We start from the raw sequence: 22,311 nt of genomic DNA, 5'->3' as shown, positions 1-22,311 counted from the left end.
CGCGCGCGCCGGCAGGTTCCTGTCGGAGACGCTGAAGCCGGCCGTCCGGACGGAGTTCCAGCTGCTGTATGTGTATCACCTGGTGGGCCCTTTCCTGCAGCGCTTCCAGCAGGAGAGGACGCGATGCATGCTGGAGGTGCGGCTCGGTCCCGACGCGCCGGCCGGCGGGACCGCTTCGCCCGCTGACGCGCGCCCGCCCGCCTTTCAGATCGGCGTGGCCTTCTACGAGATGCTGCAGGCGGTGGACCAACACTGCCGTCATCTCAACTACGCCGACGCCATCTGCGACTTCCTCTATCACATCAAGTACATGTACACGGGCGACAGCGTCAAGGAGCAGGTCGGTCCCGCCCCATCGCTCGCCGTGGCCGGGCTCAAACCGGAAAGTCAAACGGATTTCTTTTCCCGCCTCCCGGAGTGTCGGGCGGACGCATCCAATCGGCGCGATTGTCAGCAAGAATATTATGGGCGGAGGTCTCACGTGCGCCCGTGCCGCCCGCACAGGTGGAGAAAATCATCGTGACCCTGCGGCCGGCCGTCAAGCTCCGTCTTCGCTTCATCACCCACAGCAGCAAGACGGACACGGCCGCAACGGCGGCGGCTACTTCGGCGCCGTCTTCGTCGTCGTCTTCTTCTGCGCCGGCCGTCTCCGTCGGCGCCGTTCCCGCCGCCGTGGCCTCCGCGCCCCAGCCGCTATCTTCCTCCTCGTCCGCGGTGTCCTCCGGCGCCGCCGCCTCGCCTTCTTCCTCGGCGGCGGCGCAACACGTCTCCGTGTAGTCGCGCGAGGGGACCTGACACTAATAGACTTCTGTACAACCGACAGGAAAAGATCAATCATGGACTCTCACGGCGCAGCAAATGCTGGGATTCGTTTTTTTTTAGCATATATTTTTTTATTTGCGTTTTATATTTGACAATAAATTGGATTCCTGCTTCCGATTGTGGTCATTCCAGTGAAAATGATGTTGTTTTTTTTTAACTAGATAATACTGCAAACAAAGTATTCTTTCCTCTTAAAAAAAACATTGCTGAATAGTTTTTGGTGGTTGTAAAAAAAAAAAAAACTACCATACTATACATGAGCGGCCCCCAAGTACCAACATTTTATAAAAATTAAACATATAAGGAAGTACATGCTCCACACAAGCTCCACACAAGCTTCCAATGCTAAATGGGACAAAGAAGATCACAGCATGGAAGCGCACGTACGCCCCCCCCCCTCCACTATCACAAACTGAGCGATGAGTCTGTTCCACCACACGGTGGAAGTTTCGGCTTACAGCGCTTTCGTGTTCGGAAACGCGGAGCCGGAATGGAACGCTACAAAGGCGTTTCGCCGACGCCCCTTTCTACTAGAGGTGGCCAAGGCCCCGGTCGGACCGGCAATCACGCGCACACGCAAGAAATCCCGTGTGAGCAGGCAACCGCGAGGAGAAATCCTGTGTCGGATCGGGAAGCACCCGAGGCCCCGGCGAGGCCCCGGCGAGGCCCATCTGTGGCGGAGGCAGTGTGGGATGTGCGCTGACAAATTGCAGGCTTCACACTCGTGCGTCAAGTGCACTCTTGCTATATGCGACAAACATGAAGAGGACGTGTTGGAATTGTTAGTCTGTAGGACTTTGTTATTATGGTAGCTGGGGTTTGTTATTCCTATTGTTGTTGTAGTTGTCGTTTGTTAATAAATTGTTCGATTTGAGTTATCGCTCTTCAAAGTAGCAATTCCATCTTTTGTATTTTGAACTTTCCCGCATGGCATGAGGGTTTTACACAATACTTGTCACGCATGTTTTCATTTTTTTGTCAATATAGAATTTATTGCGTTGAGTTGGGGATTCATTAAACATAGTGCCCCCTAGTGTTTGGAACGAGCCCCTGCACAGTTGAAAAGCTTCATGTAAAGTGCCCAAAGCCAGGCCATGGATATTCAGATCACAGCAAGCTCTCACTTGCACTCAAGAGTTCGTGCTGAGAGTGTCAGAAATCCCAAACGCCTAGCGTGACTCGGCACTTTTTGATGGCATCCGCGAAGAAAAATGACTCCACCTTTATATTTGTTTCTCCTGGCCGTTGTGTTTTGCTTGGAAGCCGCCGGACAGTCCTGAAGGATTTTTGTCGTGGTCAAGCATTGATGTCACTTCCTGTTTGTTGCGGCGCCAGGCGAAGATTGCTTGTCGCGACGCGGTGACATGATGTCACTTCCCATTTGTTGTGACGTCGCACACTTCCTTTTCGTTGAGACGCCGCGTTAAGATGTGACTGCTCGCTCGTTGCGACGCGGCGCCATGGTGTCACTTCCTGTTTGTTGTACTGTTACTTCCGGCCGGTTGCGACGGGGAGCTATGACGTCACTTCCCGTTTGCCGCGACGACCGCGTTCTCGGCGCGCCCCGGCGTCTTGAAGGGAGGGGGGCGGGATCGGAGGTCGCTCGGGGCGGCTCTTTTAGAAGCCGTCGGAGCGCGCGGAGCAGTAACCTTTGACCTTGTCGATCATCTGGCTGACGGGGAGGACGGACGACGACGAGATGGGCTCCGCCTTTGAGGAAAAGGGGGTGCTGGGATTTGGTTTTTCTGCCGAGAAAGGAAATGGCAGAGAATGTCAGAGAAGGTTCTTATATATGCGTTTTCAGTATTTCAGGTTTTTCTATCTTGGTGGGGACCTCCCGTCGATGGGCAACGTTAGCACGGACCTTTTTTTGAGTCAAGACTTGGTTTTAGACTTCTGTCTGGTTTTGGTTGAGTTCAGGGTAAGGCTTGGCCAATCAGTTGTGAAATGCATGTCTCCACTAAGATAGGAAGACAAACGTGTGTGTTCCTGTAGGGTTAGGGTCTAGGAAAGGCATGATGTCCGAGATGTCCTCACAAGTATAGCCGTTCAAACGTGTGTGTGTGTGTGTGCAAACCTGTGTTGCTGAAAGGCGTCAATGTAATTTTAGCCTTGGACGTCCAGTAGGCGGCGCTGGAGCCAAATGATCCCGAGGACAAGGACCGGACGGCTTGATCGGAGGTGGCCTTCTTGGTGTTGTTGGTGGCCGTTTTACTCCAGTCTGAGACACAGTTAGGTCATGTGACTCCTGACATCATCATGCAAGATGGAGGCTTTGTTGGTCTCCACGCATGTCAAAGGAGCGGTTGTCTGAAGCTAGGCTAACTCGTTAGCCTTTCTCTTGCGGTTCGCGTCGTTTGTTAGCATTGAGCTAGCTAACTTTGTTTGATGTCTTTCGGCGAGAGAAAAAAAAAAAACGCTCCCATGAGAACAAACGTTTGGGAAGGTCCCGGAAGGAGCTTGGAAAGCCCCCGCGGGACGAAGGCTTACCCGAGTTGTCGGAGAGTCGGAAGCGGGCGCAGCAAAGCGAGCGTCTCCACTGCTTCTGGACGTTCTCCTTCAGGGCGCAGTGGAAGAAGAAGATGAAGAGTCCTGCGTGCGGCGCCAACAGTAGAAGAAGAAGAAGCCATGAGTCATGTGACTCAGGACTGCATTTCATTCATCGGTTGCCGTTTGAAAGCGTTCTTTGAAACGGTGCCAGTATTTTGACGCGCCGATCCGATTTTGAAACCCTCATCCTAGTTTAAAAGCCTACTTTGAATTTGGTTTGAAAGCCTTGATTAATCCCCGATCCGAGTTTGAAATTTTACGATGAAAACCTTAATCCTGTTTCGTAACCCCAGTTTGAAACCTTAACCCTTGCTTAACGTTGCCTAAAATTCCAATTTCAAACCCAAACCTTTGTTTAAAACCCTACTTTGAAACCTTACTCCTTGCTTAAAGTTTCGTTTGAAGTTTAAAGTTTAAAGTTTTCGTTTGAAGCCTTACGTCTACGTAGCTTCAACGGCAATTTCAAACCCCAACCCGAGAACCTTAACCCCAGTTCAAAGCTCCACTTTAAAACCCTAAGCGTCCTCGGAAATCCTCCTGCGGCGCTCACCTTGGAGCGAGTTGAAGACGGCGAAGAGGTAGACGAAGACGAGGCTGACGGGCCCCCAGGCGAAGAAGGCGAAGGCCCAGGTCATCCCCAGCAGGAAGGTCAGGCTGACCACGCTGCGAAGGTTGCGCGCCACCTGCCCGGCGAGCGAGCGTCGGCGAGCGAGCGAGCGTCGGCGAGCGAGCGAGCGTCGGCGAGCGAGCGAGCGTCGGCGAGCGAGCGAGCGTCGGCGAGGCGCCCGGCTGCGGCCGCCGTCGGCGCCTTAGCGTTAGCGCTACCTCCTCCCGCAGCGTGCGGCTGCCGCGTTTGCCGTTGCGCCCGCAGATCTGCAGCATGACCACCACGAACATGGCCACGTTGAGCAGGAAGATCAGGCAGAAGTAGGCCACGCACGCCGCGTAGAACACCGCCGCGCTCCGGATCCAGCAGCTGAGGGGAGGACGCGCCCGCAGCACCGCCGTTTTATGTACCGGCAATTTTGCTCCACAGTGAAAAAATATGGACGAGACCTTCGCTTTCTGACGCAAAATGCGGCAGCGTAGCGCCGACTACTGCCGAGGAGGACTCGATTTAATCGGCGTTATTTTTTTACCTTTAGCGTCGGCGGCTAGTATGTGTGGCTTCGGTAAGTAGCGGATCATATGGGTCCGCGTCCAAAATAATAAATTCGTCAGGGTTATATCTCGGGGTCGGTTATTTATACAACTGCGGTAAATTGTGACGCGCGAGGTTGAATTTAAGCGCGGTCACGTTTCCGTAGCGGATCGCCATCGGGTTGGGAAAGTGGGCGATATCGGAAGAGAAAAAGTCGCGAGGGGGTACTCACAACTGTGACGACCCTTCCCCAAAGTCTCCGGCGCCGTACTCCTGGGGTCCGTACGCTCGCTTATCCACCGCCAGGACCATTCCCACCAAGACGGCGGGAACGCCTGCAAGCACGAGAGGGTTAGGGCGCGGGCCGGCCTCCGGAGACCAAGCCGACGCGGAGGGCGCCGTTTCGTTCGCCAAAACTGACCCCAGCCCAGCAGGCAGAATTTGAGGATGTATCTGTGCACGTAGGTGTTGAAGACTTTGACCAGCGCGATGTACATGTGCGCCGACTCCAGGCCCATCCACGTGAAGGACGTCAGGAGGAAGTAGTGAAGCAGCGCCGCCGCCGCCACGCATAGCGCCTCGCTCCGTCGCCACGACAGCCAGCCGTTGAGCAGGAAGCTCATGTTGAGGAGCAGCAGCGAGCCGCTCAGATTCATCAGGATCTTGGACGGGTAATCTCGACGCAATTTCCTGCGCGAGAGAAGACGAGAACCTTATTAGAGGAAAGGGCATTGACCTTGAGGCCCCCTGCGTCATTGCACGTGGCCCGCGGGAAGATTTGAAAACACTAATTGATGCCTCAATATGAAACTCTAACCTTAGTCTAAAAGCCTAACTCTAGTTTGAAACCTTAACCGTAGTTCCAAATCCTTTTGCGAAACCCTAAATCCGGTTTGAAACCCTACTTTGACACCAGGATAAAAACCTGACACCAGTTTGAAACCTGGCTTTGAAACCCTAATCTTGCTTTAAAACCCTACTTTGAAACATGAAAGCCTATCCTTAGGTTGAAACCCAAATCTTTAAAACCAAACTCCGAAACCTGAATCCCGATTGCAAACCCGACCCTCATATAAAACCCAAGTTTGAAATGCTAACCCTGGTGCGAAACTCCAGCGTGAAAGCCTAAGCCTTGTTTGAAAGCCAGCCTTGAGACGCTACCCCTGCTTTGAAACCCAAATCCAACTGCTAACCCTGATTTGAAACCCTAATCCTAGTTTGAAGGACCTGTTTAAAACGCTACTTCCAATCCCCAACTCGAATTTGAAAACAAACTCTGAAACCTCCAGCTTAATTTAAAACCCTACCTTGAAACCTTGACCCTAGTTTAAAAACAGTCCTTTGAAACCTGGAGCTTAGTTTAAAAGCCTCCATTTTTGAAAGGTGAACGTGACGTGTGGGCGGAGCTCAGCAACTCACTCAAAAGCCACGTAGGTGAGCAAGGTGGCGGCGGAGAAAACGGCCGACACGCCGCAGCCGACGAAAGTGATGAAGGTCAGGATGCGGTTGTTACGCCGGTCGATGTGCGGAGACACTCCCGAAATGTCCTGGGCGCCATCCACAAAAAGTGAAAAAGCAGCAGCATCCGGCATGGCCGCCCGCCGCAAACGCTCACCATGAGGATGCCGAAATGTGTCAGATGGTCACACAGGCAAACGGTTTTGTTGACGCCTGATTCTTTGTCCGCGTAGCAACCTTCGCCATTCCAGCCTCCGGCGCCGCCTGATGGACACGAAAGACATCATGTCAACAGCGCATCGCGACGTCGTTATCGTCACTGACCGTTCATGCTGAAGTCCCAGAAAACGCAGACCGGGCTGAGGACGGTCTGAAAGGAGAAGACCCGTTGTCAAGGCAACGCAAGTCCAAAGGGTCATTTGGAGGTTGCGGGGGGGAAAAAAGAAATCGGCTGACTTGAGGCGTCAGATGAGTGATGTGGATCTCCACGGGGTCCTTCAGGTTGCCGATGCTGCGGTTGACCACGCTGCTCGCCACCACGTAACTGATCAGCGCGCGTCCGTCCTGCTCCAGCTGCCGGACACGATACACATTTGTCCTTTGCGGGGACGCGACCGGGGACATGACGGACATTAGAAACCCGAGTGGAAATGTGACCTGGAAGAGACTGTTGGTGCTGAAGAACAGGAAGTTGATGCGCGTCGGCAGCGAGGGGTCCGCCCCCGACAGCAGCGAGGGCGGGAGAGTGACCTGGGCCAGCGAGTTCATCTGCTCCGACTCAAAGTCGATCTGGAGGGGGCGGGGCCGACGGCAGAAAGAGAAGAGTGGAAAAGCGGCGATGTGAGCGGCGCGGGGGGGTTTCTCATACGTGGGGGTCGGTGGAGTTGGTGGGGATGAAGGCGCTGAAGGACGTCCCGTTGAAGGCGGACGCGTTGAAGGAGGACACCCCCAAAGCCAGGCGCCTGGACCGGATGCTCACGCTGGGGCCTTCGAAATGCAACTTGTCCAAAAGATGATCCACCGTCTTCAAAGCCCTAAACGAGTCCACGCGCTACAATTAACCGGCCGACTGTGTCCAAACCGCAGCTCGGGGGCCAATTGTGGCCCACCATCTAATTGTCAGTGGCCCTCGGTGTAAATTAAAAATGAAATTTAACGCAGCCCACAGGACTCGTGAAAAAGACAGCGCAAACAAAAAATGTTTGTAAATTTAAAAAAATGTAACCAATGAACGGATTGCTTGCTTTCTAGATTTTCACGCAAATTTAAGTTAAAAAAACAAAAGGGTAGCCCTGCGTTCTTTTTCTGTATCTGGCCCTCACAAGCAAAAGTTTGGAGAGGAAAAGAATGGGGTACCTGTCTGAGGCAGGTGCAAGGGTGGTGTGGGGGCTGCTCATCACATTGGAGATGATGGTGACCACAGTGGAGGCCAAGCTGGTGTTGATGTTTGCCACGTCCACCAGCTCCTGCACTTTGCTCACCACTTTGGACACCTGCGCGCACAAAGTCGGTCCGGATGGCCCGCTGAGCGATCAACACCATATGGGGGCGTGAGAGGGGGCGCACCTCTTCCCGGGACAGCCGGTTGTCGGTGATGGCGGCCAGCTGCACGGCGACCTCCGCCGCATTTTCTGCAGCAAAGACGGGACGAATGATTAGGGGCCGTGGAGCGGGGTCCCACGGCGATGCGGTGAGTGGGGCTACCTGCAGAAACCTCAATGGCGTCTATGTCGGTGCAGTTGCTGAAATCGGCGGGTGACCAGAAGGACGAAAGGCTGTCAAGGTCGATCAAGCTGCGGAAAGAGAGAGGAGGTAAACGCTACTTCCTGTCTTGTCCCACTGCTAACAAAGCACGCTAGCTATTACCAGCTGCGGGTGGCGCTCTGCTCCTTATTGGGGAAGCACGGAAGGAAGTGGGTTGCGCTGGGCCGGCTCTCAGGCCAGCGATAGTGAACCGTCTCGTCTTCTGGACAGTTCTCTGGACGGACAAGAACGCAAATAACGGTATCGTTTTTCTGTCGGTCAGGATTGCAAAAACGAAATAAAAACGTCTTTGTCCTGGTGTTTGACGAAATGAGGATCGGCTTTGGAGAACCGAGGAAGGTAACAATTCTGGAAGTCCAGTATATTAATGGAAACCAATCATTAAACCACGGTGTTCCACAGGGGTCAATCTCGTGACTGCTTCTCTTAATTAAGTACATCAGCGATTGTGTTAATTCCTCAGGCAGGTTCTCAACTATTTTACAAGGGTTGAACCATCTGTTAAACATTTTCGTACGTAGCCCGATATAAGAAAAATTACAACTGATTTTACAACTGCAGTCCAAGGTGCAAAGAAAAGCGGGTGTGTTTGGTGCCGTTACCCAAGGGGCTGACTTGAATAGAGGACGCGTGGACCTCGAGACCGGCACCGATGTGAGGGTTGCCACTGGAGATTCTGTCCCGGACCTCCGCCGGGACATCGGCGACATCGTCAATGATGTCGCGGTGGCTCAGCAGGGCGCGACAGAGGAAGCTACGGACCAACATCAGACTAAATTAGGGGCGCGCAACAGAACCATGAACTTTAACCTGATGGGCCAGAGCATTGACCTTGAGTGATCTCTAAGTTGAATCCTGCAAAAGTAAAAAAAAAAAAAAAAAAAGGTCAGTGTTGGTTGACAAGCAGGGGACAATGGCATCTTGTCTTCCGCTAAGCTGTGACTCACCTGAACAAGTCCACGGAGGCGACACGGGTCCAGTTGTGGAAGGTCTCGTTCAGCTGGCGTCACACACATGCTAAAGTTAGCCTAGCATTACATTTAGCATGAATCTAATTTGAACATCAAACTTACTCAACATTACCTCCATTAGCATCAGCCTAAGTCTAAATCACAACCAGTGTCCTCCGTGTGGCAACTTCTAACCTTACCCAAAAGGCCACGGCTTCCTTCACATCCGCCCGAGTGAGCGTCGAGCTCCCGTCATGCACCACCAAAGTCAGCCTGTAGAACAAGGCCTCTACACAAACAAGAGACCGAGAGAAAACGTTTCGTTAGACATTTTACGTTCCGTTCACCGCTACGCCACCGTGATTGAGTTATTGAAAGTCAGCTGCTACTATGTTTGGTTTTGCCCACCAGGTGTCACTCCAGCATCATCAAAACAAGCAGACAGAAAAAGAGACAGGGTGCCCCGCGTGTCAATCAAAAATCAAGTCGTTTCTCTAGTGAAGCAACCAGCGGCGACCTGTAGCAGAAAGACCCTGCCCGCTCTCCTGATTGACAGTCGCCAGCACCCAATCAAAGGAAGCACCAATCAAAAAGCCAAAATCAACGAAAACGCTTAATGATTATTGTAATAATTGGTCAAGTTGACCTACTGTCCCTCGTCCAATCAGGGCTGTGCTTGCATTGACACGCGCCCCAGAGGCCTGCAGCCATGTTGTTTATGGAATGGCGCACCTGGGTAGGGGAGGGGCTAGGTAGCGGGGCGCTTGAAGAGACGGTACTTGCGAGGTCACTCGCATGAGGTGCGATCGGGGGTGGGCGGAGTGTGGGGGGAGGAGCCAAGGGAGGACCGGGCTTGGGGACATGAGGAGGAGGAGTCCGATGTGGAAGAGGCGGGGTCAGAGAAGGACGAGGGGTCAAATGAGGGAGGGGAGGAGTCCTTTGATAAAAGGGAGGGCTTAGATATTGAGGAGGAGTCAAATGAGGGACGGGCGAGGTTAGACGATGAAGAGGAGGAGTCAAATCCGAAAGGCGAGGGGTTACATGACGAATCGGAGTCGTCGTCGATGACTCCGCCTTCCGCCCGGTCTCATGAGCCACGACGAAGGGCGTCACAGGAAGCGCATCTGACAAACCGGGAAGTGACGAGCCGCCGAACGCCGAGGTCGTCAGTTGCCGTGGGACGGGCCCCTCCCCCCCGCCCTTCACAGGAGGAGGAGAAAGTAAAGGGTCGTGGCTTGGTGCTGCAGACAGCCAATCAATCAACGGCGCGGCAGAGACTCTTTTGAGTTGAGTTTTGAGTTCAAAGGCCGGAAAGGTCCCGTTTGCCGGAGCTGGAGCAGGGCTTTGAAAACTACGATGCGATTGGCCAATTTGCTCAGCTTGTGGAGTGGGTGGAGCTAGGGACAACAGCGACGTCGTTGGAGGGGCCAATGAGCTTTCGGGTGGCTTACGTAGAGGCGGGGCATTGAGAAAAGATGACAGCAAAAGAGGCGGAATGAAAGCGTCATCGGAACTTGTGTGACGGGTCCTGCTGGGGGCGGGACTTAACAAACTCTGGACGGTTGAAGCTCCGCCTCCGGAGTTAGTTTGCGAAACAAGAAGCTTGGCGACATTTGTGACCCGCTGCCTGAGGGGGGCTCTTGTGGTAGCGGGCCGGCGACCGCTGCTCGGCGGCTTCCTGAGCGGCGTGGAGACGAATGCCAGGAAGGGCCGCCGCCCACCCGCCAATCGGGGTGGCGAGGCCGACTGCCTGGGGGGCGGTGGGGCCAGCGGGGCAGGCGCCAGGGAGCTCGCGGCTTCAGATTTCGGGCGAGCGGTCGGGTGTCCTGATGCGGGTGGCCCCTGATGGGATACTTTGTGGGGTCCAGACACAAAAACACGCGCGTGCCTCCATTGGCGCACAAAACCACCGGAACTTCTTTTTGTGGACGGCGTGGGAAGAAACGCCTGGGGGGCGTGTGACAAGGGCCATGTGGAGGCGCGTGGTACCGGTGCCACTTGATATTTTGGATAACTGTGTATAGGGGGGTCCTGAGGTGGTGGCTCAAGTTTGGGGCGTCGGTAGCTTGTCTTTGTCGATGTGACGTCCTTCTGCATAAACGCTGACACCAGGAGGAGGTGCAATACACATGATACAGGAAGTAAACGACAACCATGAAAACGGGCCACACCGATTATCGGAACAAAGATTGGCGGTTAATCGGAGTTGAGCCGCCATAGCAAAAAGAATCAGATGGTAATTGACAAAGATTGAGGCAAAGCACTACTTTGTCTAAATCAAGCAACTCACTTTCAGTTGCTTGCTTAGCACCAAGCTGCCACCAGATGGCGCCAAGTGAACAACAGCAAATTTGGCCACCCACGACAAAGTGGGTGTTCAATGTCATGATAAGGAGAAAGCTGAAAAGAGCGTTAGCATGTTAGCTGACAGCATGACCAGAAAGCAGTCCTAACTTTCAAACATCAACTTCCTCATTAGTCAGCGCACTTGCAGTGGGAAAAATTAATCAACTAGTGGACTAAATCCAGCGATGCTATAGGAAACGCTATGCGACACCCATTGTTATAGCTTGAAGATGCTAAGCTAGCCCGCGTTAGCACGAGACTGCGTCTTACCAGGCCTTGGTGGGTTAGTGAGGTTGTTGTTAGTGATGGCAGCCAGTGGGTGGCGCTGCGTCTGCAAAGCTACACAGGATGTAAGTAGTAGCAAAAAAAAAAAAAAAAAAAAACACAAATTTTTCGATTAGGACTATTTAAATAAAAAAAAAATTAAAATTCTGTGAATTCTGACTTTCAAAATGTTTGTGTTAAAAGCAAAATCCTCATTTTCAGAAAATTCCAGAACGGAGTAGGAATCCTCACATTAAAAGTATAAAGTGTAAGTGTGAATTCGGCCATTTAAGTGAGAATTCAGAGAGTTAAGTCAGAAATTTGAGTTTGGTCAAAATCTGACTATAAAAGGAAAATTGGAGAGCTACTTCTTGGATACTTGATACTCAGTTTATGCGAGGACACGATCACGTTATTTTTTTCAGTGCCGCGGACAAGAATTCTTGTCTTTCAAAAAATCAATAAAAATAATAAATAGCGAAATTCTGGTCTAATTCGTTTTTTTTTTTTTATGGAGGGTAGCTGACACCCTTGACTAGTGCGCATCTAATATTAATCCAATTGAGCACTGTAGTGACAACTGCGACCACTAGATGGCAGTGTCGCCATACATACAACACATATATGCCACTGGTAATTCTAAGTAAGGAATGGAAAGGATCTTTCAGCGATACCACCCACGTTCACATAGACATAGCACATAATACCGATTGGTGCTAATGGAGGAGAGCCAAAGACAGACAGACAAACTTCTGAGGGACGCTGGCGGCCACTATTTTCCCGCTTCCAGCCAAGGCTTACCCGCGGGCCACCTGCCGGCGCCGCTACCGCCCGCCGGGGGTTAGAGGCATGCGGGTGGGCGGGGAGGCTGCCATCACATGGACAATGAACAAGCGGATGGAGAAGCAGCAAACGTCTACATTCCATTCCTACGATTTTCACTTTCTGAGTAGGAAGGGCTCGGACTTGTTGCGAATCGGTTTTGGAAATTGAATCTTCTTCGCGTGAGCCCCGGAATCAAAATTCCATTTACGCTTGAGAGGAGGAAGAAAAGTTGCAGGGACAGAGCAAAACAAAAGGATGATCAACATAAGCTGGGATGGGAAAGTGGATGATGTGGAGGTAGCGAGGCGAGGCGAGGCGTGGCGTGGCCTGTGTGTGCGTGTGTGTGTGTGCGTGCGTTACCTACCGTGTGTGTGTGTTGCATTAGTAGCATGGATGGTGTTAGTGGAGTCAGCGGGAGAGGAAGCGGCTGCCGGAATGTCGCGAGGAGACACAAGACAAGTGGGATGACCAACATGAGTTAATGTTCATCACGCACACACACACACACACACACACACACATCAGCCAGTGTGGATGACAATGATGGAAGCGAGCGCACATCCCAGCGTGGATGTTTTTTTTGTTACCTGGACATCCCGGCCGCGCGGAGTCACAGTGGAGGGAGCCGTTGCTGGGCAGAGACACACCTAAAGAGAAGAAAAAAACAACACGGATGTAGTCGCATAACGCTTGACATTCCATCCGGAGATTTGGCAAATTTCGATCATTTCGATTGAAGTTGATGCAAGTTAAGTTAGTGCTGGGAGAATACGCTCAAAGATTGCATGCATAGGGAAATAAAGCCTCAAAGCAATTAAAAAAAAACATCAGAACTTGTTTTGAATAGCGTCACTGTCATTCATTTTTATATAAAAGAAGGGGAAAATTAAAATCTAATTTTGGTGGAAAAAATACAGAAGAGAATTAGGGCCTGTGAAGTAAAAAAGGTTGGTAGAATGTTCACTTTTCTCACGAAAATCAGACTTTATTCTCAGAAATGTGACTTTGAAGTGAAAATTCGGACTATTCTGAGAAATCAGACTTTACGCTCACTGAATTTAGCGAGATAATTTTATCCTGAAAATTCTTCCTTTAAAGCCAGTAGAATTCGGAGAATAAAATATGGCGTTATTTTCGGAATTCGGAATTTATTCTCAGAATCCTCAGTCAGAATTGTGACTCATTCCTAGAATTCTCACTTGGAAGTCAAAATTCTGACTTTATTCTGAGAAATCTGACTTACTGAACTTAGAGTGAGAATTCTGAGGATAAATTTAAAATCCTCACTTTAAAACCAGTGAGAATTCTCAGCCAGAGTTTATTTTTATTTTTTTGTCTAGTCAGAATTCTGACTGAATTCTCAGATTAAAGTCTCATTCAATTCTCATAATGAAGTCAGAATTCTGACTTTTTCAGAGAATTTTATTTTTGATTTTGTTTGCATTTCTGTACAATAATTTTCTAAAACCCGAATGGTGAGAGAAATTAGGAGATTTTTAGGCCATTGGCCTCAGTCCTGTAAAAATATTAAAAATTTGACACATGCAAATACATGTATTTGTTTTGTTCTATCATAAGATGAGAAAAACAGATATTTTTTCTTTGTCTTTTTAAGAAAGCGCTCATCCAGGCACACACGTCCGCAAACACACGTCCGCACACAAGCGGCACGTCGTCTGGTGAGTATTCAAGGGAGCAGCTGGAGTCCATTAGCTTAGCGGCCCAGCGGAATGCGCTAGTCATTTTCCTCGCCGCTTCCATTTGGAAGCGGAAGTGACCACAGGGAAACAAACAAGACAAGACATGATCCAACAAATACAGACACAAATAAGGAAAAAAGTTAAAGGTAGAAAACAAGGAAGCAAATGCGGGAACAATTACGAAGGCAAGTCTGGAAAAAAAACAAAACGCAAATAACTATTAGAATAAACAACAAAGGAAGCAAACAGGAAAACAGAAAAAATGGAAGCAATCGAGGAAAATGAGGACACAAACAAGGAAAGGGACTCAACAAACAATAACTGCAAGGAAACCGCGAAATAAACGGAGCATATATAAACGGAGCAAATGAGGAAAACACAAGAGCGAAAGCAAAAAATGCAAACAAGAAAGCAGAGCCAGGAGGAATGTGCTTTTTATTTTCCGTGCTGCTTTGACTTGGACGTCAAAATGACTTCCTGTGCGATGTCGCCAGAGCGCGACAAACAAGAAAGGAGAAAGATGAGGGAAATCAGAAAGACCCCGGACAAAAGACTATGGCGAAAGCAGAACGAAACGAGAGAGGAGCAAGAGCGTGGAACCACATCAGAGAAAGTAGAAGGAAATGAGAGCTATCGTAGAGAAATTAGAGCGAAAGAAAAGGGGTTATAGTAAAACTAGAGGGAAACAAGAGACGATAGAGAAATGAATTTTGAGAAAGGAGAAGAATACGAGTAAGACTACTGAGCAACTATGGGCATATTAGCGCGAAACGAGTGACACTAGAGAAGACACTGAAGGAAATGAGAAAGGTGAAAGAAGAAAGACGACGGCAAAATTAGTGTGAGACAAAAGACCTTAAAAGGAGTGAAACGGAAGAAAACGAGATGAAATAGCGGGCAGACCATAAAAAGTACAAGGAAACTGGTGAAGAACCTGCAGAGGAATTAGAGAGACATGAGGCAGGCCGCAGAGACCCTACAGAAAAACGACAGAGATACGAGAGAGACCAGAGAGAAACGAGAAACCAAAGGAGAGAGACTTTATAAAAAGCAGACGCAAACCAGTGAGCATAGCGAAAAACCTAACGAGAGACCGTAGAGGAGAAACTACGGCGCCTTGAGAGCGAAAAAAGAGACCATGAAGGAGGGACGACAGAGAGACACGAGTGAAACGGGAGAGAATTTCAAGAAACTACAGGGAAACGAGAGGAAATGGGGGCCGACCAGAAAAAGTAGAAGGAAACCGGTGAGGCCATAGCGGAGGGCCTATAGAAGAATTAAGAGAAAAACGAGAGAGACCGTAGAGGAGAGACTACGGCAAAATTGGAGTGAAACGAGGGACATCGTAGAGGAGAGACTCTAGTGAAATTAGATGGCGATGATTGAGGCGATATAAAAACGAGAGGAAAACGGGAGCCCATAAAACGGAAGACTGCGGCCAAATTAGAAGCAATAAAGAGAGTCAAGCAAGAGTCTACAGAAGCGATAGAAACGGGAGACGCTGCAGCGAAATTAGGGTAAAACGAGAGACGCTGTAAAGGAGAGACTACAGAGAAATTAGAGCCAAACGAGACTATAGAAAACTGCGGAGAAACTAGAGGGGATCAAAAGAAACCAGTGAAACAAGAATCATTTCAAAAAATAGTTAAATACACAGTGATTTAATAATTACATATTTTTTGTTGATTTTCTATTGAAATATCCCACATTTTTTTCTATTGAGCTGGATGATCATAACACAGCATCCATCTGCTCCTGCTTCGGCCCTTTTGTCAAATTTTAGAACCGTTTGTGGCCCTGGAGTCAAAAAATAAGGGATAGTGTGTAAGATTGAGAGCGTTTTTCATTACGGCCAGAAGAAGTTGCTGCAGGTGCTGCAGTTACCATTGTCAAACACGGCCACCCCCCATGTAATATCATTTAAGGATAACTAGACCTATGGATTGTATTTCAAACATGCTGGTGGTCATTAAGAAGACACGTATTTGCAAGTTTTTGAAATTTACAACCATTTCATCAATTCCTTTTTAATGAAAAACGGTCAAAATCCTACACACTGTCCCTTTAAGAGAAACAAATCTTAGAAATAAGTGCAAGGTGAAAAGAGAAACCAAAGACATAAAGAGAAATAGGAGCAAATCAAGTCAAGAGAACATCACAGAGACTAGAGAAGCAAGAGAAAGACAACAGAAAGGAGACTCACTGCAGCTTAAGGCGGCGTCCGTCTGGGCCAGGGTGGGAGGCACGTCCCAAAAGTTGTTGTCCCAATCGATGACGTTCCCCGCCACGTGGCAGGTAAGCACGTTGAGCTGCTGCACCGTCATGGCATAGTCCCAAACCCGAATGTTGTACACGTTGCCCAAAAAACTGCTGGGTCCTGATCCACACGCTACTGACGTTAGAATACCATCAAGCGTTAATCCCCCCCCCCAAAAAAAAGTCTCACCTCCTAGGCGGAAGGTGCCGCCGCCTATGATGGCGCGCCCGCTGGAGTCGGAGCAGGTCTTGGCCCAGTAGTTGCCGTTGAAGTAGACGCCCACGCGACCGCTGGACGACGACCACAGCACGCACAAGCCGCTCATGGAGGACGTCCAATCGGCCGCCGTCACGATGGAGTCCAGCGAGCATGTCGCGCCCTCCACCAGCAATTTCACGTGACCGTCCTCCGCGCCGAGCGCCAGCGCCGCGTCGCCTTCTGCATCCGTGTACGTGAAGATCCACTCCACCTGTGTGCCATGCCGTCCAAACGATGAGTTCTTAATGTGCCCGGGGATTTTTTTACTAGCCTGGCCTCATTATGACCCAACTTGGGCTGACTTTGAAAAGGTCATAAATTCGTCAAATATAAACATAATGTATATTTACTTTCAACCTGTCAAAATGCTCAATGGCATATCCATATATATAATGAAAAAAAAAAGATTTTTTTTTTTTTTTTTTTAGAGGGGGGTCCTTTATTCTACAAAAATTGTAAAAATGCGATAATTGCAAAACTGACTACGCTGTACATTTCTATATTCATGAAATTAAAATAGAAATATTTATTAAGTCATAATTAGAAGATTATGACTTTTGAAGACTTTTGCAGAATGGGAGTCAACCATTGAACCTTTTGAAAGGGTTGCTCTTGTCATAATTTGACCGTGAGTGCCACCCGGTGGTTTTGGTGTGTCAACACAAAAATACCGCGCCATGTTCGCCAGTAGCCGTTGAAAGGGTTAAAGCAAAAATCGTGGGAAAAGCATGATAAAACATCATGTTTTCCATATGCCCAAAAATTACAATCTTTCCCATTTTGAACGGCAGTAAATGAGCCCGACATGGGCTAAATTTGACACCTACAGAGTATATATCTTGACTTCCCTTTTGCAAGCATTCAGAAGGGATGGCGGCGTGGTGTATTGAAAGTTGTTATGTTTTGACAATGGAGGCAATATTTAGTGCTTTTTTTTGTATACTTTTCCTTTGAAAACACACATCGAAAACATCAACAGCCCGATTTGGGTCAAAATTTCCCCCAGGGGTTAATGAAAGATGTCACCACCATATACTACTTACTGTCTGTGGCTACTTGGATGTAATAAGAAGTTTACAAAGAGGCCCAAAACATGGCTGATTGGAAATTTATTTATCATTCGCCATATTTGCGACACGTCACAACACGCAGCGATATCACTCACTTGTAGCGGTGGCCCGTTGCGCTCCATCTCCAAGCACACAGTCAGGTGATGCAGCGTCGGCATGGCAACAGAAGCGGAGACCCGGGCAGCCGGTACATGGCCGCCGGCGACGCGCACCTTCTGATTTCGCAACGCCACAGCGACTACCGGGGTCGGGAAGGCGGAAAAACGAGCAGCGATTAGAAAATCGCCGCGATGCGAACGTGCGTCGGAGCGGTTTGCGTTTGAAGGGTCTGACGAGATCCCGGGCGAGCGCCTCGCGTACCGTGTCTGAAGCTGATCCTGAAGCCTCTTTTCTGAATGCTGAAATCAGACGTGAAGTCCAGTTCCATGGCGTTCCCGCTGGAGTTGAGCACGAGGCCGGCCGCCGTCAAACCGCAGAACTTGACCTCGCCGTTGCCGGTGGCGACGGCGAGACGGTCGTAGATGCACCCCGGCGCCTCCTCCAGCTCGAAGTCCTCGAACGAGATCTGGACCACAAAGCCCGGCGGCGCTCGCAGGCTCCAGCGGCAACTCTGGGAGTTGCCGTACATGGCCGGGTAACACGGAGACGTCAGCCGGCCCTCCGGCTCGGTCAACACGGATCCGCACTCGGACCACTCGCAGCCAAGGACTGCCGTGCAGGGGGAGGAACCGGGCAAAAAGACTGTCAGACCATAAATCTTCAGGACACCGAAGGCTCGGGAAGGAGGAGACGAGACAGGAAGTCACATTTCAAAAACCACAGACGCGTCGAGGACTGGAAGTCGACAAGAGTAGACCAGGAAAAGTCTGGAGGACTTCGAGACCGCCGTAAAAAAAAGACAAGGAAACTGAAAGATGAGAGTACATTATGACACAAGACTAGAGCAGAAGAATGTTGCTTCCGTATCTTCTTTTTTGATTGTTACACTTTTATGTGGATTTTATTCAGGAACGCCGGCTTGTGTGACATCATCTGTTTTGTTACTGGCTCATCTGCAGGAAAATTGCGTCACTAATGACAATATGCATCCATATGAAATGTAACGAAATGAAGATATAAAGTGTTTTGCAAAAAATTAACGCTGACGGATTTTACTTCATGTTCCAGTTCATTTGCTCTCAATTTAAAAATCAAAATGCACTGTTTCTGTTTCGCCATTAATTTATTCAGACCCAGAACCTGTAGTTTTTATGATTGTTTTTTAAGTGTAGCTCAGTGAGCTGTGTGTATGTGTGTGTTTACGCGTGTGCATTTTGAATTCAATTTAATGAACATATACAACAATCAAACATGAAACACACTAGTGTCTCCATTTAAATGCTAATGTTTGCGCGTGTATGTGTTGAGTTAAGCCCCTTCTTAGGATTGATCCTGTTATTAATGACGTGCTTGCATCCTGCAGCACAAACATTCTTAATTACATTCTTGCTAGCGACGGTCCTTGGTCCCCCTGGGTCACTGAGGCGTAAGGGGGTTAGGAAGGTAGGACGCAAGGAGGCGAGGAAGCTTGGAGCCGGGCTAGAACCACAGAATGCCAAAAACAAATTGTCTAGTGTACTTAGCGTACATGTTTGCTAGCTTGGCGCCATATTAACGAGCGTCTCGATTGTCCTCGATCAGTGGTTCTCAAATGGGGGTACAAACACCTCTGGGGGCATTTGCGACCTCTTCGGAGACTAAGAGAGGTTTTAACGATGTTTCTGTAGGTATCAGTGAATCTAATGCTTTTTAATGCCCAGACAGTATGTTAGAATACATGGACATAACCTATCCCATATTTAGTCTCGTTGTGTTACAAAGCATTTTTTCAGCTGCATAAACTTGTTTGAATCATAAAGTTGTTTGTAAAAAGTCTTCCTTCTTTATGCGTTATTTATTAAACGTCCTCGGTTGAGTGAACTTGACACAGGAAGAGTACATTTTCAAATGAAGAACAAATTAATTGGAACATGAACCAACCTATTGCAAAATTGTGCTATAATCACTCATTTGTTTGTGCCCACTGCACTACAAATGTAGCTTCAAATTTTAATAAACCAGACACAAATGGCCAAGAACTCAGTTCTACTTTTAGGGGTACTTTTAAATCTGTATGAAGGTTGGAAACCACTGTCTCAGATTCCTATTAAAAACGGGGCGCGATGCGTTTAGGCGCACTGTGACGGAAGGATTCATGAACGCCAACAGACGGCCGCAAGAAGGAACGCTCGTGTGAGCGAGCGCGTGTCAGAGTGGAGGTCAGAGTGACATCATCATGCTGTCACAAAAATGCTAACTTCACAGCAGGGGGCGTGGCTTAAAGTGTGAAAGCGATCGCGCTGGTCCGAAAAATTGCGACAGGGGGCGGGGCTTATGACTCCCTGAAGTGTGCGAGGGGTGATTGCGTGCGCGCGTGTTTATGTTTATGGGGAGGTCAGAATGACATCATCATGTTGTCAGAGGCGTGGTCCCCAAAATGCAACATCCAACTCCGACGCAGTGGATGGGGCTTAGCGCTCCCCTAGGAGTGTGAGGAGAGTGATTGTGTGTGTGTGAGAATGTGGCCAATGTTCTTTCCACCAAACACACACACACACACACAAAAAGCACTATGCGTGTGTGTGTGTGTGTGTGTGAATGGGGGGGTTGTACTTCTGGGAACTTTACGAGTGTACTTGGCCGGAGGCTGCTGGAAGCGTATGGAAAATATATTACACACATACACGTACACACGCTCAGTAGGTTTGTGTTGAAGTTTATTCTTTGGGGTGGGATGGAGGGGGATGGAAGTTATTTGCTCCATTTGCATTGTCCCATTTGCGAGGGCTTTCCGGCCTGGCGCGCAAAAATCTCTCAATAAAAAGTTGGTCACGCTCGCCTGTTACAAGGGATGGCCAAATATCATAAAAAGGAAAATACTTTTAAAAAGACAAAATTAACCCGAAAGTAAGAAACTCAAGGACACTCCACTATGTTTCTAAAAACTGTTATAGTTACAATACAGATGCCTTAATCATTTTATTTTTCTCAATTGAAGTACAAAATGTGTTTTTCTGATGTTGGATGGTTTGGTTTTTAACTTCAGTCGGAGGGTAGATTGCGCAACTCGTTTTTTATGTTTACGTCCGAGCCTTAAGATTTGCTATAGTGAGAAGTCCCTGGCTGCAAACATGATTTTGTTGTAGAGTTCTACAGTAACTCATTTACTGCCATTGATGGCGAAAGACACAAAGATCCATTTCAACTAGACAACCCAAAATTTATTTCAACCCATTCAGAGCCAAGGACATATTTTTATGTCAAAAGAATCTTGACATTCAACCCCACGTATGCCTTTATATGTTTTCCTTTAGTTTTTTTTTCCCCTCGAAATGGTACACACAAACACACACATATTATATATATATATATATATATATATATATATATATATATATATACACACACACGCACACACACATATATATAAACTAATTAAAAAACTAAGGTGATTAATTGTACAATGAAATATTTTCAAAAAAATAAAAGCTAGACAGAGACGGACAAACCTGCTCTTAAAACTAATCGAGCGATTAAAAAAAAGTTACTCAGTAATCCTGTGAAACACGATTCTCAACTTCTTTTATTTTCTGTGCCCACGGATGCAGAGCAATATATAAGTAACTTTGTTTTTTTTAAATGAATCCCGAGAGCTCAAAAATAAATAACAATTTCACAATAATTAGTTTGTTTTTGATGGTATTATACTAAGTGGCGCCTTCAGTTTTCATTTTTTAAATTTGATTTGGTTCAAAATATTTTCGATTTCAGTCTTAGCTATTTCGTTAGTTTTCGTCCACAATATGTTCTCGCTGTGCTCAAGTGTTTTTATCATCATCGCTCCAAAAAACTTGGCATAATTGCAAGACCAAAAAACCGAACGCACATGAGCATGCGTGTCAAAATCAGTTGCAAGCAGTCTATTGTTTGTCCAAACAATCATCTTACCATGCGCATGAAGCCACGCCCACATCAAGACGACCACAAGCCTCCTGGCCTCGCCCACTCGGCGACACCCCGCCCTGAGGAGAAGTGGCGACGTTATCGGCGTGAATATTCATGAAGCTCATTAGCATAACACCAAGCCGCCTGCGTATGATGAATATTCACAAGTCGAATGATTCCCACTTGGTCGTGACCTTCAAACAAGTCTTCTTTGTCAAGTCTCCGCCCACGACATCTTGACCCCGCCCCGCTGAAAATTGTGATTGACAGCCGCCACTCAGACGTTTTCAACTACAAACATCGCACGTACATACCGGAAATGAATGAAATCACCAGAAAAGTTTTTTTGGGGGGTGTGATATTATTAAATTAAGCCAAGGCGTTGGTGAAAAAAAAAAAAAACCCACACTGACTTCATATTCATTTATCTTCCCAGAAAAAGAACGATGGAACTTTTTGGAACATTTCTAAAATGACCAGAGTTCCTATAACACTTTCATCCTCAAAAAAAAAATCCAAATAAAAAGAATAAACCTTAAAATTCAGAGTAAAAACAAGCTGTGCAACTCTTTTGAGCATGTTGCTCGAGTGACTTCCATCACTCAAAATGACTGACCCAAAAACAATGAAGAATGTCAGCCAATTGAATGTAGCAAGTTCTCCGAGTCAAACATATGTGAGACGCACATTATTCCCAATATCCAATAATAAAGAGAAACTCACATGTCTAGTGCCGCTTCCTGCCCTGCGACATTTCACCTCCAAAACAAGCCCTTTCCTTCTTCTTGAGCCTTTTCTTCTTTTCTTCTTGCCCTCCAAAAACTTTCTGTCCGACTCTCCAGCCCAAATCCTGAAGGCGCACGCACACACACACACACGCACA

The 22,311-nt window shown here is 48.3% G+C and overlaps 2 protein-coding genes across 4 annotated transcripts in view; one reads left to right on the top strand and one right to left on the bottom strand.

The window, feature by feature from the left end:
• The window catches only part of med23 (mediator complex subunit 23), an 11,261-nt gene extending 10,327 nt beyond the window's left edge, over positions 1 to 934 (top strand). For all 3 annotated transcript variants that reach the window (XM_088403604.1, XM_088403606.1, XM_088403607.1), the window contains 3 exons: positions 16 to 136; positions 209 to 340; positions 505 to 934. In XM_088403604.1, coding sequence (XP_088259730.1) covers positions 16 to 136; positions 209 to 340; positions 505 to 777 — 526 coding nt within the window. In that variant the 3' untranslated portion in view covers positions 778 to 934. The remainder of the gene's footprint in view (positions 1 to 15; positions 137 to 208; positions 341 to 504) is intronic.
• adgrg6 (adhesion G protein-coupled receptor G6) lies at positions 884 to 22,311 on the bottom strand. Its single transcript, XM_088403608.1, has 30 exons — positions 22,152 to 22,311; positions 21,432 to 21,505; positions 17,766 to 18,113; positions 17,501 to 17,643; positions 16,267 to 16,546; positions 16,024 to 16,197; positions 12,708 to 12,767; positions 12,485 to 12,547; positions 11,302 to 11,370; positions 8,886 to 8,974; positions 8,683 to 8,735; positions 8,567 to 8,590; positions 8,338 to 8,489; positions 7,838 to 7,949; positions 7,676 to 7,764; positions 7,538 to 7,602; positions 7,328 to 7,464; positions 6,840 to 7,005; positions 6,629 to 6,760; positions 6,428 to 6,544; positions 6,296 to 6,341; positions 6,129 to 6,235; positions 5,933 to 6,060; positions 4,935 to 5,203; positions 4,746 to 4,848; positions 4,198 to 4,348; positions 3,923 to 4,055; positions 3,313 to 3,414; positions 2,900 to 3,043; positions 884 to 2,567 (listed from the first exon to the last, which is right to left on the bottom strand). Coding segments are annotated over exons 1-30 (3,660 nt in total). The 5' UTR covers positions 22,154 to 22,311; the 3' UTR covers positions 884 to 2,439.

Source organism: Hippichthys cyanospilos, chromosome 20 (assembly GCF_059441005.1).
Source record: "Hippichthys cyanospilos isolate Australia breed blue-spotted pipefish chromosome 20, RoL_Hcya_1.0, whole genome shotgun sequence".
NCBI classification, from domain to species: Eukaryota; Metazoa; Chordata; class Actinopteri; order Syngnathiformes; family Syngnathidae; genus Hippichthys; species Hippichthys cyanospilos.
Note: the sequence above shows the minus strand (reverse complement) of the source record. Positions and strands in the feature narration are given on the sequence as shown.

Coding starts and splice junctions, on each gene's coding strand:
- adgrg6 (XM_088403608.1), bottom strand. Junction 16,547..17,500: donor GCAACGGGCCACCGCTACAA/GTGAGTGATATC, acceptor CATGGCACACAG/GTGGAGTGGATCTTCACGTA. Junction 7,603..7,675: donor CGCCATTGAGGTTTCTGCAG/GTAGCCCCACTC, acceptor TCTTTGCTGCAG/AAAATGCGGCGGAGGTCGCC.